Source organism: Tachyglossus aculeatus, chromosome 2 (assembly GCF_015852505.1).
Source record: "Tachyglossus aculeatus isolate mTacAcu1 chromosome 2, mTacAcu1.pri, whole genome shotgun sequence".
NCBI classification, from domain to species: Eukaryota; Metazoa; Chordata; class Mammalia; order Monotremata; family Tachyglossidae; genus Tachyglossus; species Tachyglossus aculeatus.
The window spans coordinates 20,479,069-20,497,127 of record NC_052067.1 but is presented as its reverse complement, the minus strand read 5'-3'; the positions used below and the strand labels follow the sequence as shown (position 1 = coordinate 20,497,127).

Sequence of the window (18,059 nt, the reverse complement as noted above, 5' to 3'; positions counted from 1 at the left end):
TGGGTTGTCATCCCAGCAACCCATAGGAAGAAGGAAGGGGGCCAGTTGGGCATACAAAAAAACCAACATAAGCACAGAAGTTTCCTAGCCACTGTACGATAGTTCCCCCCAGCCACAAAATGAGGGAAGCAGGACAGGCAAGAGAAATGTCTACGGACAACTGGGAGATTATCTGAACCTGGTGAATTCTGGGGAGGCCCCAGCCAAGTCACCCAATACCAAGTTTCTTCTTTCAAAACGGAAACTATGAAGACAGTCCCTAATAAGCACTTTTAAATGGCACCAGAAAGATAATAATAAAAATAACAATAATTATTGTGATATTTGTTAAGCACTTACTATGTGGTGAGCAACGTATGAAGTGCTGGGATAGATAAGACATAACCAGATCAGACCATCTCTGTCCCATGTGGGGCTCACAATCTAAGCAGGAGAGATAACAGATACTGAACCTCCATTCTATAGATGAGGAAATTGAGGCACAGAGAAGTTACAAGGCTTAACCATGGTCACAGAGGCAGGGAAGTCCAAGACCTGGGATTGGAATCCTTGTCCTCTCACTCCCAGGCCTGTGGTCTTTCCACTGGGCTATGATGCTTCTTATCGCATGCTTATACTTATTACACATTTTTTACTCGCTGCTTAATACAGAGTGTTAAGTAAAAATGCAGTACAATAGTTTCCCATAAATATTGTGATATGAATCCGTGTTCCCAAAATCCAAAAACTTGAACAAAACAATATCACTATATTTGAAAACAGTGATTAAAATTAAAGCTGCATGATTAATAGCAATGTAGATATAAACTATGAGAAGATTTTGAATTAGATTTTATATACATATGTAAATGTTTAATTGTCTTTTTCTTTCAAATCCCACTTTCAAAGACATTGTCTGCTAACAGACTAAAGATATACCATTGAGCTAATGCCAGGGAACATATCATTGCTGAAATGAGCTCTTAATCTCTAATCAAAACAACTAAAGTACTTCTTGAGGTTAACGGTTGAAGAGGTGGAGAAGGAGGCAAAGGTGAAAGAGGTTTTTGAGCCAATGTAAATTATGTACAGGTTGCAAAACCAGAGTGATGCCAAGAAATGAGAGCGCGCTCTGAGGAATACTGGAATTAAAATTCAATGGCACGGTCACAGTGGACTGCTATATGAAGAGCGCAATACTGGGAAATCCCTGCATATGATACTTGCTACTGATTCTTGGGATCCGGAATACCTAGTGTTCATGGCACTGAAGAAAGTCCGAACCTCTTCTTTTTCTTCTTCCTTCTGTGATTTAGTAGATTCACTTAAGAAATCCCCCCCAGCTGGCATCAAGTCATTATCACATCTTCCAGAGGCATGTGATATTCCCCTTTCTCCAGATTTCTTTGTTTCCTGACCTGGGATTTAAAGGAAAATACAAAGAGACTTTACCAAACCCTACATGATGAGTGAAAGAAAGGAACTACTGAGATTTTCACCTTTTTTTGAAGCAAGAGATCTGGGATGGATGACAATAGATCTAAGAAGTTTGGGAAAACATACTGGATTGGATTTTTCTTTGTTTGGGAGGCTTGATAGTTTCCTGACTTTCTGGCTAAAAACCTGGAGACCTTGTGTCTTTTAGATTAGGAAAGTCACATCGGGGGAAGAAGTGGAGTAAGAAAATAAAAATGGAGCATTTGACTTCTTTGAGTATCAAAGACTTCTCCAACAGTGACCATGGGAACAGGGTAAGAAAAGATTTTTCTTCTTGCTGATGCAGGGCTCCTGTATGCACACTGTCTGAAAAGCCAAAAAGGGTGTGTGTAAAAAGCAAACAAGAGGATTTGGGGATCTTGGCTCACAACTGCTTCCTCTGACCAATTAGTGACTGCAGTCACAAAATGATAACTGCTTTTCTGCTTTCCAAATATGTCTTCTCAGAAAGAAACCTGACTCTCAGGAACAGTCTGAATACTTAACTCCCGACTAGACTGCAAGCCCCTTGAGGGTAAGAATCATGTCAACTACTAATGGCATTGTACTCTACTAAGTGCATAGAACAGAGCTCTACAGAGTCAGCACTCTCTGTAGAGTGCCATTGTTTGATGCTGTATACTATTTCATGAATTTCGAGTTTTACATGCTATACTATCACCTGGGCTTTCTTCAGCTGGTATGGTACCATCATTCTCTGCCAGTTTCACGTCTGAGGGGGTTTCGTTTGTAACTGGAGTTGGCTCAGAATCAGTCATGTCCACATTTAAAGATCCATTTTCACAGCTGTTCAGTTCCATCTGCCTGGGGGGAATAAGCCACATCACCAAGTCAGGAACAGGATGGGTCTTGTCTTGGAGATAAAATGATCTGCCACCACGGAAAAAGGAAAAATAATATGCCACTCCCAATTCTCCACAGCAAACAGAATCCATAGCAAATGATTACCTTTGCCCTTTCCCTATAGACTCCCAACAAGCAGGTTTCTGGATTTTTCATTATTGGTAGTTCTGATTTCCACTTTACCACACATTAGGCTAAGAGATAAAAGCTCCTGTTTCCTTCACACACTCAATTTATAGATGTAAACACCTTGTGGGTAGGGACTGTGTCAATATCTTATTCTATACTTCCCAAGCACCTAGTTTAATGCACCGCATCAAGCAGGTGTTCAAAAAACCTCCCAAAAAAACACTACTATTACATATTCCCCTGAAGACCAGCAAAAATGGAAAAGAAACGAGAACTGTACATCACATTCTATTTCATTTTATGGTCCAGCGTTTCCTGATCTCAATGCTTTCCCTGGATGTGGAAGCGAATTAATTGGGGGGAGGGGGAAGAGAGAGAGAGAAGGGTATGTGTGAGTGTGTCTGCTTGTTTGTTTTTACTACAGGTTTGATCTCTGCCAGTCACTACTGGGCCCTCTGAACTGTTCAGAGACAGCTCTCAGATGACCACAGGAGGGACAGAGGAGAGACAGGAGCACGGAGGAAGGAGTAAGGGCAAAAGAGGAGGAGAAGAAACAATAGGAAGGAAAAGAAGGAGCCCAGGAGAGACTGGAGTCAGCAGAACAGCTGGAATAGAGAAAAGTGGCAGAGCCAGCTTTAGGGAGAATGTGTACTTGTGGTGAGGAGCAAGAGTAGGAGAGTGAGAGTAGGGTCACTAAGGCACAGAATGGGCATTTCAACTACCCAGACTTTAGGATGGCACTTGATCATAAGATGCAGGCAGGATTTTATTTCTTTCAAAGTCCGAATGTGTGTTGGGGCTTTTTTTTTTTTTGGCAGCTCACCATAGAGCCTTGTCTCCCTGGTCAAACTCTGCATGGACCTAGTAGCAGATTTCTCCCACAGCCACCCTATCCCTGCAAAATATCTCCACTTGGAGGCACAGCAAGACCAGGGACACTTTCCTTCTGAAAAACCTGAGTGCTTTAGGGCAATAAACATGTGATTTTCATGGCTGAAAAAGCACTTCAGGGTCCAGAGTAAGAGAAGGGTAGAAGAGGAAAAAAAAACACAAAGCAAAGTAAAACGAAATCTTCCATATTTGTTAAGTGCTTACTATGTGTCAAACACTGAACTAAGTGCTAGGGTATGTATAAGATAGTCAGGTTGGACCCGATCCCTTGCCCTACAAGGGGCTCACAGTCTAAGTAGTATGAAGAACAGGTATTTAATCCTTATTTTACAGATGAGGAAACTGAGGTACAGAGAAGTTAAGTGAGTTGCCCAAGGTCGCACAGCAGGGAAGCAGCAGAACCAGGACTGGAACCCAGGTCCTCTGCCTTCCTGGCCTGTGCTCTTTCCATTAGGCCATGCTGTTTCTTATTCCAGATACCATGACCAGCTTGGATATGCATTGCATGACAGAGTACATGCATGTGTGAGAAATCATCAATCGTATTTATTGAGCACTTACTATGTGCAGAGCACTGTACTAAGCGCTTAATGAGTTTAGATCAGAAATAAAGATCAAACAACAACTCAAATCTTGTCTGGAATCAAACAAAAAAAAACCCCAAAAACAAACATACAAAAACAGTCTTACCTTTCTACTGGGTTGTGAATTGGTATGATAGGATGTTTCATCTTCAAAACAAGGAAAGAAATGAGTTTAAATGTCACACTTCAATTTAGTTATTTGTGCTAATATACTACTTCCCAACTGCTTTTATAAAATGTTATTTGGCATTTATCTCTCCACTCCTCAAAAACCTCTTATGGCTGTCTATCGCTCTCCATGTGAAGCAGAAGTTTCTGACTATTGACTTCAAATTCTTTTACCAGCTTATCTTCTTCTTATGTATTTGCTCTCTCCCAAGCTAACCAACTTACTGTGGGGTTGTCCTCAACTCTCCCATCAATTCAGTGTGGTTAGTGTTCTTCTAGTCTACTTCTGCCATCTTGCTTCCCCCATCCCTGTCTAGAACTCTCCTCTCGAGCCTGCCTCACTAGAGCCTTCGCCCATCTTCAAGAACCTCCAGGAATGCCACCTCTTCCAGGAAGCATTCCCAGATTCATTTCCACCACTCCAGATCACTGTCACCCCAAGGGCCATACCTAGCACATATATTTACAGCCAACCTTAGTACTTATGCATATATATCAATTTGCATTTCTCCTGTCCATTTTCCATCCATAATCTTCCTATTTATCAGTTGTATCTATGTTTTCCCTCCTGCTCATATTAATTATACATAATTTAGATTTACCTTTTCCCTCAGAGCATAAACTATTCAAGGGCAGTTATGGAACAATGTCTTTCACTTCTATCAATAATAATCGTAATAATAACGGCTTGTATTAAGTACTCGCTAGCTGCTAAGTCCTAAGCATAAGGTTAATAGATCACACCCAGACTCTTTCCCACTTGGAACTCATAATTTATCTCATCCCCATTTCACAAATGAGGAAACCAAGGCCCAGAGTGACTTACCCAAGGTTACCCAGCAGGCTAGCAGCAGAGGTGAGACTAGAACCTAAGTCTCGTGACTTCCAAATCTCCCAATCTTGAGACATTGCCTCCCAAATTCCTAGTACAGTGCACCCAGTAGGCACTCAATAGACACTACTGCTTGACTACTGGAAGATCTCAGACAATCATACAATGACATCCCAAGACAAAAGAGCCAGTGAGCTCATTCAGTATTTGCATCACTTGAGTCAAATGAGAGTCTTAACATTCACTGCAAATACGACCAGTAGATCAAAGGGTTATGACCATCTGGGTGCTGCCATGTCAATGGGAGGTGGTCAAAAGAGCACTGGATCACACAAACGCAACAAAACAAAGCAACTTGTGTATTTCTATATTTCATTTGGCTGGCTTGCAAAGAGAAAAACTCAAAGAAAAGTCAACTGAAATCTGTGCATGGATGCCAGGTGGCTTATGGTTATGCTGGACCATAACTAAGCATCTAAACGAGAAGTAGCATGGCCTAGAGGAAGGAGCGTGGGCCCGGGAGTCCAGAAACCTGGATTCTAATCCCAGCTCTTCCACTTGCCTGCTGTGTGACCTCAAGCAAAACACTTAAGTTCTCTATGCCTCAGTTTCCTCATCTGTAAAGTGGAGGTTCAATACCTGTTCTCCCTCCTATTTAGATTGTGAGGGACAGGGACCATGTCTAATATCCACCTAAATATTCACTCCCAGCGTTTAGTACAGTGTTCTACCCACAGTAAGTGCTTAATATATACTATTACTACTATTACCCCAGCACTCGGTACAGTGTTTGGCAAATAGTAAGCGCTTAATACCCTAATTATTATTACTATTCACAAACACCCCTCATCTTCATTTGCTGAGCTTTCACTACTTGATCTTGAGCGACTTCCATTACCTTGCTGGGCTTGAGGACTGCCAGTCGGGGAGATCCCGGAGGAGTGGGGTACAACAGCTCAGAGGTGAAGGTCGTGTTGGCGATCTGCATGCACTCTTCCAATGTTTTCAAGAAAGTGTTGCATGTGGACCTCAGCAGAGCTCCCACATCAATTCCCTCCTAGGAAGCAACAAGAATGAAAGACTACTTTAAGCTGCCAAATAAGAAAAAGCCCCATTTGGAAAGGTTTTTGACCTTTGAATCACAGGAAAGGGTTATGTAACCCACTATTATTGGAAACATCCCCCAAAATAGTATCTCTTAGAAGACACTGAGCCAAATTCTGTTGTCTGAACCCAGTCTCCAACACTTATCTAAACTCCTGTTGGAGTCAGAGAAATTAGTCTGACTGTCCACGTAAAAGTAGCATTTGACCCACCACCCAAATTAAATCCATGGTGTCAGTCAGTGGAACCATCTTGTGTCGCATCAAACTGCTTTAAGTTCTTTTCTCAATCCAAACATGGTTGTGTCAATACAACTATTTTATCTCTTTCTCTTAATCCAAACATGGACCACAAAATATGACCCTGAAGCTTGGGTCATGCACACCCAGGAACTCCAGAGAAGTTGATTTGATTAGGTGGAGCATTTCTCACAAGTCTGAAAGATATTCTGCACCTGACAACAATAAAGATAGTGGGTTTGCATGGAACACATGCGACTTGATTCCTGCCTTCAGAATTCAAACCAGGCCCACGGTGCAATAATCAAATTATGGGTGCATGAAATCTGGTTATCCACGCTTCAAGTGAATCAGGAATTTTCAGCACAAATCCAGACTCAGATAATGTGAGAACAGCTCTAGAAATTCTTCAGTTAAACAAGTAAGGTTTCCACATCCATTAAATTAAATGGAGGAAAAGACTGCAAAAACTCAATAACAAAGTTAAAAATACAACTAAAACCCCATCTGACAGTTTAAAAGAAATGAGCAAGAATCTGCATATTAGTTTCTGCCCCATGCAGGATAGAACTGCAGAAAACCAACGTTTTAATTGCATAGTATCAGATTAGGGGCTTATAGTCAATTATACTCATTCAATCATTCATTCAATCAATCATATTGAGCGCTTACCGTATACACAGCATTGTACTAACCACTTGGGACAGTACAACATAACAGACACATTCCCTGCCCACAACAAGCTTATGGTCTAGAGGGATGCAGCTCTGTAGTCTGCAACATGCAGCTTTGTGCTGGTTTTATTCATATATATATGAATAAATATATATATTTATATAGCTGCATGTTGCACATATATATAGTGTAGATAGTCCAAATCTATAGATGTTCTCTAGGCTCCTCTCCAGCCTACATTTGAACAATTCCAACCAAATGAAACAAAATGGATGCCCTTCAACTCACCAGAGAAGGGACAGTCTTCTCTGAGCTCTAGAGATCTGGGTCAGGCAGATAAATGACAAGATCCTCAGGATAGACAGTTGTGTACTTTTTCAAAATCTCCAGGGTTGCAAAATCCCCAATATCGCCAAGAACTCATCTCTCATAACCACGAAGCTTTCTTATGTATAAACTAGCTTTCTTGCTTAAGACAATTTCCTCCTAGTCAGTCCTCAGTGGACCTGGAGAACAGCAGGCAAGCTTTTCTTCTCCTAAAAGCATTCCTTAGTTTCAATCCTTGGCTATCTCTTCTCCAGACTAAATGATTTCAATTTTTAAAAAGACTATTTTCTGTTTAATCCTATTTGTTGTTCGTTAAACCCCCTCAAGTTTCTCCCATCACACTCAGTTCTGCCACACTGCCTGAGCATTCTGAGAAGAGGAGAATGAGAAGCAGCATGGCCTAATGGACAGAGCACAGGCCTGGGAGTCAGAAGGATCTGGGTTCTAATCCCAGCTCTGTCACTGGTCTGCTGTGTGACCCGCAAGTCACTTAACTTCTCTGTGCCTCAGTTACCTCATCCGTAAAATGGGGATTAAAACGGTGAGCTCCGTGTGGGTCAGGGACTGTGTCCAACCTGATGAGTTCGTATCTACCCTAGCGCTTAGTACAGTGTCTGGCACATAATAAGCACTTAACAAATACCATTAATAACAAAATGCTTGCTTTCATAACGTGTTTTGGACATACAATGGAAGAATTAGGGAGCACTTTTCTGACAACGAGCTCTTTTCTGAATGCAGTGCAATGTTGATGGAAGAAACGGTTGTGAGTGGTGTCAGACACAGAAGAATACTACAATGTGTGTTTTCTTTAATGCAGGATTTTGCAAGAATGCAATCTCGGCATTACATTACTCACATTACCCCTGGGAAGCAGGAGCTCATAGTCAAAAGAGAATAGGCTGGGAACCAAACGACCAGGGTTCTAATCCCAAATCCTCCACTTGCCTGCTGTGAGACTTTGGACAAGTCATTTAACTTCTCTGTGCCTCAGTTCCCTCATCCGCCAAATGAGAATTCAAAACCTATTCTCCCTCCTACTTAGACTGTGAGCCCCATATGAGACCTAATTATCCTGTATCTACCCCAGAGATTAGTAAAGGGCTTGGCACATAGTAAGCACTTAACAAATACCACTGTTATTATTATGAGAACTGGGTGCATTTTGAAAATTCAGCAACTACAATGTCCCACATTGGCCTCACAGTCTTAACCCCCATTTTGCAGATGAGGTAACTGAGGCCCAGAGAAGTGAAGTGACTTGCCCAAGATCACACAGTAGACAAGTGGTGGAGCTGGGTTTAGAACCCAGGACTCTCTGACTCCCAGGTCTGTGCTCTAACCACTAGACCACACTGCTTCCCTTAGCAACATTAGGACAGTTGGATACAATTTCCTGAACCCGGTGTTCTATCAGGCACCGGGTTCAGGAAACATACCCATGCTCGAATTAATCAAGCAATAGTGAATGTTTACAGAACTGCTAGGAACAGAACCTGGGGAAAATAGAAATCAGTTAGGGAAGACTTCCTGGAGGATATGTGATATCAGGGGGCTCTGAAGATAGGGAGAGCAGTGATATAGTCATGCACCACTGAACAAAGTGCTATTCAAGGAAGCCAAATTCAGAGACAACATTCAGCTCTATGCTGTCAAGGAGTTCTTTAGCTTTATGGAGGGTTTGCCAGGTTCAAGCTAGCCCATAACCTCAGCTTCTTCAGACTGTCAATCCATACTGCTTTGCGAATTCGGAGAAGCAGTTTATCTGCACATCTTCTTGGGTCCTTGCATCCGGAGAACAGTCACAAGCAAACTAGAGCATTTGTGCAAGTAATTAAAAACCTTCTTCAATGATGCTTCCGGCTGAGAACAAACAGTTTCCAAGATGATTCCAATCCTATTTTGACACCAGATTCATTCAAGTACCTTCAAGCGTGGCAGCATAAAATAGATTACACAAGACTGACCCTAGTGCGGTATATTATACAAGCCCTGTATAATAAAGTAAAACAAACATTATATACATGTCTGAAATTACTTGCACTTGCAGTCGAAAGCAAAGGTTATGTCAGCGTGGAGAAACCGAGCCCTGAAGAGAATCTTACCTCAGAACCCGATACACCAGTTGCAGTGGCTTCTCTCGTCTTATCCACTTGCTGAACAAGAAGGTCACAGTAAAGCCTCAGTTCAGACATCTTGGTTTTCAAAGTCTCTGTGTTTTCAGTAAATTCTTTCAAGAAAACGTCATCAAAAGAAGGAAGAATTGGTTAGTCAAAAGTTGCGTAGGAATTTTCTGAATATCTCTTTGACCAGTGAATAACTGCATATACCTTAATGATTCGGTCACATCACATCACTAAAGAATAGTTCAAGATTGAGAAGTTCGAGAGAAAAATTGCTCATTTACTTAAGGAACACAAAGATATGGGAGGGTGGAGCAGGCAGGAACAGCTTCCCATGCAAAGAGCATCCATAAAACATGTACATTATTCTCATTTAAATTCACTCATAATTTAGGCTAACATGGTGTATAACGACCCTAATGCAAACTTAGAATCAAGAGGTCTGAGCTAAATCTAGCTTACAAATATTTAAACACCATTTCTGTTTATCACTAATGTATCTAATAAGCCATTTTCCCCTCTTACAGGACTGAAGAACTGTGAATTAGATGTCGTTCTTCAATGATCCTTATCCACTAATTCATTTCCATGAGACATATTACCAGTGCACCAATTGAGTTTTAATATATAGTGAGGTATCCATATCCGGGGCTTTCCTTCTCTTCTAGATCAGGGGCTAGCAAGGGTGTTTTCTTGTGTCAGTTCCCATTTTCCCCAGATTATAATGGGAAAAATAAGGCTGGGTGAGGCCTGGCCATCTCCTCTTCTGCCACTGCTGTGGCCCCATCCTCTATCAATAGCGCTACCACCTTATGCAGAGAGTAAAGTTGACTGCAACTGATTGCAGTGAGGGACAGAGGAATTTCCCAACATATATTGTACAATACTCTCAGCAGCAGTATCCGGCTCACAAGCACTGCCCCTCTCCCTCAGGCAGCACAACCGGTGTAGCTGCCATGATCCTAGGATGTGCAAGACCACTATCCTCCATTTCAACCAAAAGTTAAAAGGAACAGGACATTTTTTAAAAAAGAGCTTCATTTATAGACCATGTCTTGGGAAGAGAAGCAACATGGCATAGTGGCACAGGCTCAGGAATCAGAAGGTCGTGGGTTCTAATCCCCGCTCCTCCCAGGCCAAACTTACCTTTCTCTTTTTGGGCCCTACTGTCAGTTAGACATGCCTTGGCAGATCCCAGGGCAACGAGCCATCTCTGCCTCTCGGCTACGTTTCTGGCTTTCAAATAGAAGTACTGCTCTCCGGGGATAATCAGATCCATCCGAGTGTTATCTGCAGGGTGCACTGGGAATAATAATAATAATAATGGCATTTATTAAGCGCTTACTATGCGCAAAGCACTGGGGAGGTTACAAGGTGATCAGGTTGTCCCATGGGGGGCTCACAGTCAATCCATTTTACAGATGAGAGGACTGAGACCCAGAGAAGTTAAGTGACTTGCTCAAAGTCACACAGCTGACAAGTGGCAGAGCCGGGATTTGAACCCATGACCTCTGACTCCAAAGCCCGTGTTCTTTCCACCGAGCCACGCTGCTTCAGCGTTAAAGAGGCAGTTTTCTTTAAATCAGCTCCCACCTCAGCCACCACCAGCAAAATCTTGCCTTGCAGTTTGTTGCCTTAAAGCCATTTTATCAACATCTGCCCCTGCTCATTAGATGAGACTTCCACTGTAATGATAATAACTGTGGTATTTTTTAAGCACTTATGTGCCAGGCACTGTACTAAGTGCCGGGATAGACAGGAGCAAATCAGGTTAGACATAGTCCCTGACCCACAAGGGGCTCCAGTATGAATCCCCATTTTACAGATAAGGTAACTGAGGCACAGAGAAGTTAAGTAACTTGCCCAAGGTCACACAGCAGACAAGTGGCAGGGCTGGAATTAGAACCCAGGACCTTCTGACCCTGAGGCCCATGCTCCATCCACTAGGCCACGCTGCTTCAGTAGATTACTATTCTGTGCCCTGTTTTATGATTGTCTCTCTTCCTGGGTGAATTTGCCAGGACCAAGATGAAAAATCAATCACTGATAGTTACTAAGTGCTTGTGTGCACAGCACTGTAAATAGCACCTGAAAAAGTACACTACAACAGAGTTGGTAGACACCTTTCCTATCCACAGTGAGCTTGCAGACTAAGAGAACTGCCTTTCTGGTGCCGTCAGACTGTGAGCATTTGCCTAGGCTCCAAGACAGCTCTGATGAGGCACCTCTGCCTCAGGAAGATATAGCTTCCTCTGATAAAGCTGGAAGCTAAGTCTTTTCTATGTCCACACAAAGAGGTGAGTGGTAAAAGGCCAGTTAACCACCAAGCAGAAACTGCTGAACAGATTGAGAACCTTTTAATTCTCTGTATCTCAAAACACAAAATGCTAAACAAACACACCCTCAGAGCAAATGTATTTTCCATTTCTACTTAAGATTCTTACTGTACTCTCCCAAGCACTTAGTACTGTGCTTTGCACATAGTAAGTGTTCAATAAATACCACTGATTGATATGACAAATCAAATATAAGAAAATTTGAATCCCTGGCAAACGGGATGAATTAAAAATTACCCAACTCTTTTGTATGCCCTTCAACAACCTAAACATTTTTTGCATGTCCCAGATTTTGGGGGCTAAATGATCTAAGGAAAGGATTTTGGAGGGAAAGTTTAAAACATGTATAATTCATATACTCTTAGTTTAAAAATAAAGCCTCTCTTTAAAAAGCAGTACATCAGCCTTAAAAATAGCTGCATTCTCCAAGTAAGAAAATTGTATGCTCAAAAGACGACTGATGACTTTGTTTTCTTACTTGTGGTTCCTAAAGAGAGAGTTTACTAGTAAAAATTTGTTGTGGGAAAGTAACTTTCAAAAATGTATCTGCAAATTTAAAAACACACTTCCACTCACACCATGGAAATTGAAGATAATGACAAGGAAAAGAAATGCATACTTATTTTTTTTTATCAACCAGATAGTTGGGCAAGTTTATTCAGGAAAATCCCAAATTCCTCACCTTGAATTTCACACACAGCCATCTGGATGCTTCCTTTGCAGCCTTTCCAGGCATCTTCAGGAGAGTCATAATAGGACAATATGCCCCCACAGAGAAGAAACCATCGAGGCTGCCAACCTGAAAAGAGAACCAGGAAGCTATTTCCTCTATCTGGCAATGACCATGACTTTCAACATCACGGGGCTCATTTGATTTATTCCGAGGCCTTACAAATAAACCTCCAGCAAAAGACCTCAGGCTACTGTATTGTCCTTGTATTCTCCTTTCCCAAGTGCCTCTTTCAGTGCTGGTACAGAGTAAGTGCTCAGTAAATACCACTGATTGATTGATTCATTGAAAGTGGCACAGACAAAAATCCTTAGCTTAAAAGGATGGATTCTGAAATCCTTTCTTCACGGCAACAGAACAAGATCAAGGATCCTTTCCCAAATTCTAATAAAAATTTAATTTTAGGAAGTTGAACTATAGGTTCAAAAGGTCTGCTGTCTTAGGAAACAAATGAGCCAAGGAAACAATGGAGATTTATTGCAGACCAATAAACAGTAGACTTTGGACTATGAGTTCTATGTGAAACAGGGACTGGGTCCATCCTGATTATCTTGTATCTAACCCAGTGCTTAGTACAATGCCTCCAACAGAGTAAGCACTTAACAAGTACCATTAAACAAGAGAAGGGGAAAAAAAAAGATGAGGCAGAGGATAGAGAATAAACTGTCTTTCTAGACTGTGAGCCCACCTTCTACACCGTGAGCCCACTGGTGGGTAGGGGCCGTCTCTATGTGTTGTCAACTTGTACTTCCCCAGCGTTTAGTACAGTGCTCTGCACACAGTAAGTGCTCAATAAATATGACTGACAATGAATGAATGAATGAATCTGATGGCACCAGAAATTGAACTGAAAGTACTGCATTCCCAAGACCAATTTACTCCAGGAGAGAGACAGAACTAAGGACAGGGTTAGGGTAGCTGGCTTTTTGTGTCCAGAGCTTGATGTTTAGTATAATAATAACTATGGTGCTTTTTACGCACTATACTAAGCACTGGGGTAGACACGAGAAAACAAGGCCCTGCCTGGGGCTCACAGTCTAAGTAGGATGCCAATGTCAATTTTCATATGCTGGCCTTTAGACATCAATTCACCATTTGGAAGTTCAGAACTATTTAGTTCTGAGAATTTTAGCTTGGGTAGAATTCCAAGCTCTCATTTGTTTCACATCAGTGCCTTAAACTGGAGATATCACATTTCGATCTAATCTGTCATGCCAGCCATGTGGGAGGGAAATAGTAAATCTGTTCTAACAGAAGCACTTCTTGCTACCACAATTAAAACGAGTAGCCTAAAATATACTGAGCCTGCAATGACCAGTGGCACTTCTAAGCCAATCAGCGATTCCTCTTAACTAACCATTCTGGCATTTGTTGGACTTCTTTCACTTGCTCACTAACCTGGTGGGTAAAGAGGGCACTGAAAAATTCTAGGGGGAAATGCAGTGGTGGATTCTGGAGTGTTCGCAAATGTTTCATGAGGCTGATTTGAAAATCAGATTGACAGCCACATAGCCAAGGGTGCTAGTAGTTGGGGGGAACTTTATTTGGGCTGAAGAAGAAACAAGTGACTAAGCAATGCCATTTACTGAATGCTTACTGTGTGCATAGCCCCGTACTAGGCACTTGGGAGAATCCAATACAAAAGAGTTGGAAGACACAATCCCAGCCCACAAAAAGCAGTAGCCTTGGCCTAGTAAATAGAATACGGGTCTGGGAGTCAGAAGGACCTGGGTTTTAATCCCGACTCTGCCACCTGTCTGCTGTGTGACCCTGGGAAAGTCACTTCACTTCTCTGTAAAATGTGGATTACTATTAATAGTAGTAATAATAACTGTTAAGTACTATGTGCCAGGCACTGGTCTAAGCGCTGAGGTAGATACAAGCTAGTCAGTTTGGACACTGTCCTTGTCCCACATGGGGCTCACAGTCAATCCTCATTTTAAAGATGAGGTAACTGAGGCACAGAGAAGTTAAATGTTTTGCCCGAGGTTACACAGCAGACAAGTGGCAGAGCTGGGACTGGAACTCAGGAGTTTCTGACTCCCACACCTGTGCTCCATCCACCCCTAGGCCTTGCTGTGAGCCCCATTTGGGACATGGACTGTGTCGAACCTCATTATCTCGTACTTACCCCAGTGCTTAATACAGTGTTCGGCACACAGTAAGTACTAAACAAAAGCCATTTAAAAAAGAAGCTTGCTAGAGGAAAGTGTCCTGAAAAAAATCACAATGATGAAATGCTTCCGAAAAACCCCATCTGCAATTAAAAAAAAATAAAGTAAAGCTCCAGCTGTCCTATGCTATTTACCAGATTGTTTTCACTGCCACACAATGACAGAGATTGCACTTCCTTCATCTGATCCTGGCAATGCCACTCTGGGGACTAAAATTCTCCAATGGGTCACCTGCAAAAATGCTGGAAGCAAAGCTCAACTGATAATAATAACAATAATAATAATTGTGGTATTTAAGCACTTACCATGTGCCACGCATTGTACTAAGTACTGGGGCGATACAAGTAAATTGAGTTGAACACAATCATTTCCCACATCGGGCTCACAGCCTTAATCCCTTTTTACAGATGAGGTGACTGAATCCCAGAAAAGTGAAATGACTTGCCCAAGGTCACACAGCATACAAGTGGTGGAGCGAGGATTAGAACCCATGTCCTTCTGACTCCAGGCCTGTGCTCTACTCATTACACCATGCTGCCTATTGAATCATCTTCCATTCCCTCCAGAAGGGCGTGCTCTCCAAATACCAATGCCAAGAAATTGCACACCCAGGATCAACAAACATCTCTTGAGATGGAACACAGAAGCATGGGAGGGGGAGGAAGAAAGATGTTTGGGTGTGCACAGAATAGTGAGTAAAATGACCAAGTAAAATGGGCCACTGAGACTCAAATAGAATTATTTTAAATCTACTTCTGAATTTCTTTCTTTGAACTGCTGTTGAGATTGTGACATAGAAAAACCAATGATGGGTTATAGATTGAAGCAATTACTCGGGAGGGATGAGGGATTAGCAACTGTAATCAGAGAGAGAGGAAATGTACAGTGGGTTAGGCAATCACTCTGGAACATGGAACTCTTGGGAGGGGAAATTTTTTTTCTGGATACAATTTCAGTTTGTGAAAAACAAGATTTCAAGGTAGCAGATGCGCAAAGCTGGGCTGAAATGAAGGGACTCCAGGTAAAGCTAAAGAAGTACTGGCCTCCATCGGTTACAATAATACTACTTAATAACTAGCTTGCCTAGACTCAAGTAAGGCTAGAATATGCCTAGGGCCTTCCTCTATTTTATGACATTTGTTAGGCACTTACTATGTGTCAAAAACTGTTTAAACTTTGGGATGGGCACAAGTTAATTAGGTCAGAAACAGTCTCTGTCCCACATGAGTGTCACAGTTTAAGTAAGAGGGAGAACAGGTATTTCCATTTTTCATTGAGAAACTGAGGCACAGAGAAGTTAAGTGACTTTCCCAAGGTCACAATGCAACCTAGTGGCAGGGCAGGATTAGAATTCAGGTCCTTCAGACTCCCAAGACCATGCTCTCTCCACTAGGCCACACTGCTTCTCAGTGTGTAACTCAACTTGGTGAGTTACAGCACAAAGTGCTAAGGAGAGCACGTAACATCCTCATTCTGTATATGAGAAAACAGCCTCAAGTGATGAAATGGCTTGTCCATTCACAAAGCAGGCCAAGGAACGAGGTGGGATTAGAACTCAGGTCTCCTGTCTCCCAGCCTTCCCCCTTAAAGCAACAAACTGACCCTGACTTCAGGGACTCTTAAGCCTAGACATTACATCCTCCTTAGCTTTTTACCACACAACTGAATGCTAGAGTCTAGACAGAAACTGCTAGCCTCTCTCTCCCACCTAAGTTAATTCCAAGTCATGGAAGGGAGAAGACTGGCAGTTTGTCCTGATGAATGAGATGGGTAGTATCCACTAAAATGAGCTGCGTGACTGACCGTGGGCCACTGCCCACTACTTGTCTGCATGGTGTGTGCATGCCATCCTGTCAGACCCTTTGGAAATTTAGGGCTTTGGAAACGGTATGTTTCCTGAACCCGGTGCCTGACAGTGCCACATCACTGTATCCACCTGTCCTAATGTTGCTAAGGGAAGCAGTGAGGTCTAATGGTTAGAGCACAGGACTGGAAGTCAGAGAGTCCCGGGTTCTAAACCCAGCTCCACCACTTGTCTGCTGTGTGATCTTGGGCAAGTCACTTCACTTCTCCGGGCCTCAGTTACCTAATCTGCAAAATGGGGGTTAAGACTGTGAGGCCAATGTGAGACAAGGGACTTTGTCCAATCCAATGACCTTGTATCTACTCCAGCAATTAGTACAGTGCCTGGCACACAGCAAGCGCTTAACAAATACCACAGTCACTATCCTGGCTCTGCCAGTTGTCTGCTGTGTGAACTTGGGCAAGTCGCTTCACTTCTCTGTGCCTCAGTTACCTCATATGTAAAATGGGGATCAAGACTGTGATCCCCTCATTGGACAGGGACTATGTCCAACCCAATTTGTTTGTATTTACCCCAGCGCTTAGTACAGTGCCTGGCACATAGTAAGCGCTTAACAAGTACCATAATTATTATTATTGTTACTACTGCTGAGGTGCAAATTAGCTTCCTGCCTAGATTGCCAAACACAGGCCAAGACCAATCGTGACCTATATTGAGTACATTAAAGTAGGAACTTACCATTTCCATCCACACCCAGGGGGGCACCCCACCTCACTCCCTACACGATGAGCAGGTGGGCTGATTTTAGCCACTCATCAGTAGGTACTACATATCATTCTGGCCAAATGAGAGAGCACTGTGTTGAAATAAAATAATAATTACAGCCACAACCACCTCCCTACCTCCCACAAAGGACACAAGATAAAGTTCCAAAGGAGGAACAAAATGCAGTGAAGATTACAATTGTACTCCACTGTTGATGGAAGCCTTGAAAATTTAGGGTTAGTTCCTCCTTTCACATTTTTGTGTCAAAAATCCTTATTAATCAATCAAATCATATTTTCTGAGAGCTATGTGCAGAGCACTGTACAAAAAGCTTAGGAGAGTACAATATAACAGAGTTGGTAGATACGTTCCCTGTCTATAATGAGCTTACAGCCTAGAAGAGGAGACAGACATTAATATAAATTATGGATATGTACATAAGAGCTGTGGGAGGGGTGAATAAAGGGAGCAAATCAGGGTGCCGGAGAAGAGGAAATGAAGGCTTAGTCAGGAAAGGCCTCCTGGAGGAGATGTGCCTTCAGTAAGGCTTTGAAGTTGAGAGTAATTGTCTGTCGGACATGAAGAGGGAGGGTGCTGCAGACCAGGGGCAAGGATATGAGCCCACTGTTGGGTAGGGACTGTCTCTATATGTTGCCAATTTGTACTTCCCAAGCGCTTAGTACAGTGCTCTGCACATAGTAAGCGCTCAATAAATACGATTGATGATGATAATGATATGGGCAACAGGTCATCGGTGAGATAGGCAAGATCACGGTACAGTGAGTAGGTTGGCATTAGAGAAGTGAAGTGCGTAGGCAGGGGCATAATAGGCGAGTAGCAAGGTAAGGAAGGAGTGGGG

The 18,059-nt window shown here is 42.4% G+C and overlaps 1 protein-coding gene across 2 annotated transcripts in view; it reads right to left on the bottom strand.

Moving 5' to 3' along the window:
* PLEKHA8 (pleckstrin homology domain containing A8) overlaps window positions 1–18,059 on the bottom strand; it is a 56,659-nt gene that overhangs the window by 20,447 nt on the left and 18,153 nt on the right. For both annotated transcript variants that reach the window (XM_038740235.1, XM_038740245.1), the window contains exons 2-8: window positions 12,410–12,526; window positions 10,538–10,693; window positions 9,374–9,498; window positions 5,822–5,980; window positions 4,030–4,070; window positions 2,138–2,280; window positions 1,232–1,397 (exon numbers count right to left, since the gene is read on the bottom strand). In XM_038740235.1, the coding sequence (XP_038596163.1) occupies window positions 1,232–1,397; window positions 2,138–2,280; window positions 4,030–4,070; window positions 5,822–5,980; window positions 9,374–9,498; window positions 10,538–10,693; window positions 12,410–12,526 (907 nt within the window). The remainder of the gene's footprint in view (window positions 1–1,231; window positions 1,398–2,137; window positions 2,281–4,029; window positions 4,071–5,821; window positions 5,981–9,373; window positions 9,499–10,537; window positions 10,694–12,409; window positions 12,527–18,059) is intronic.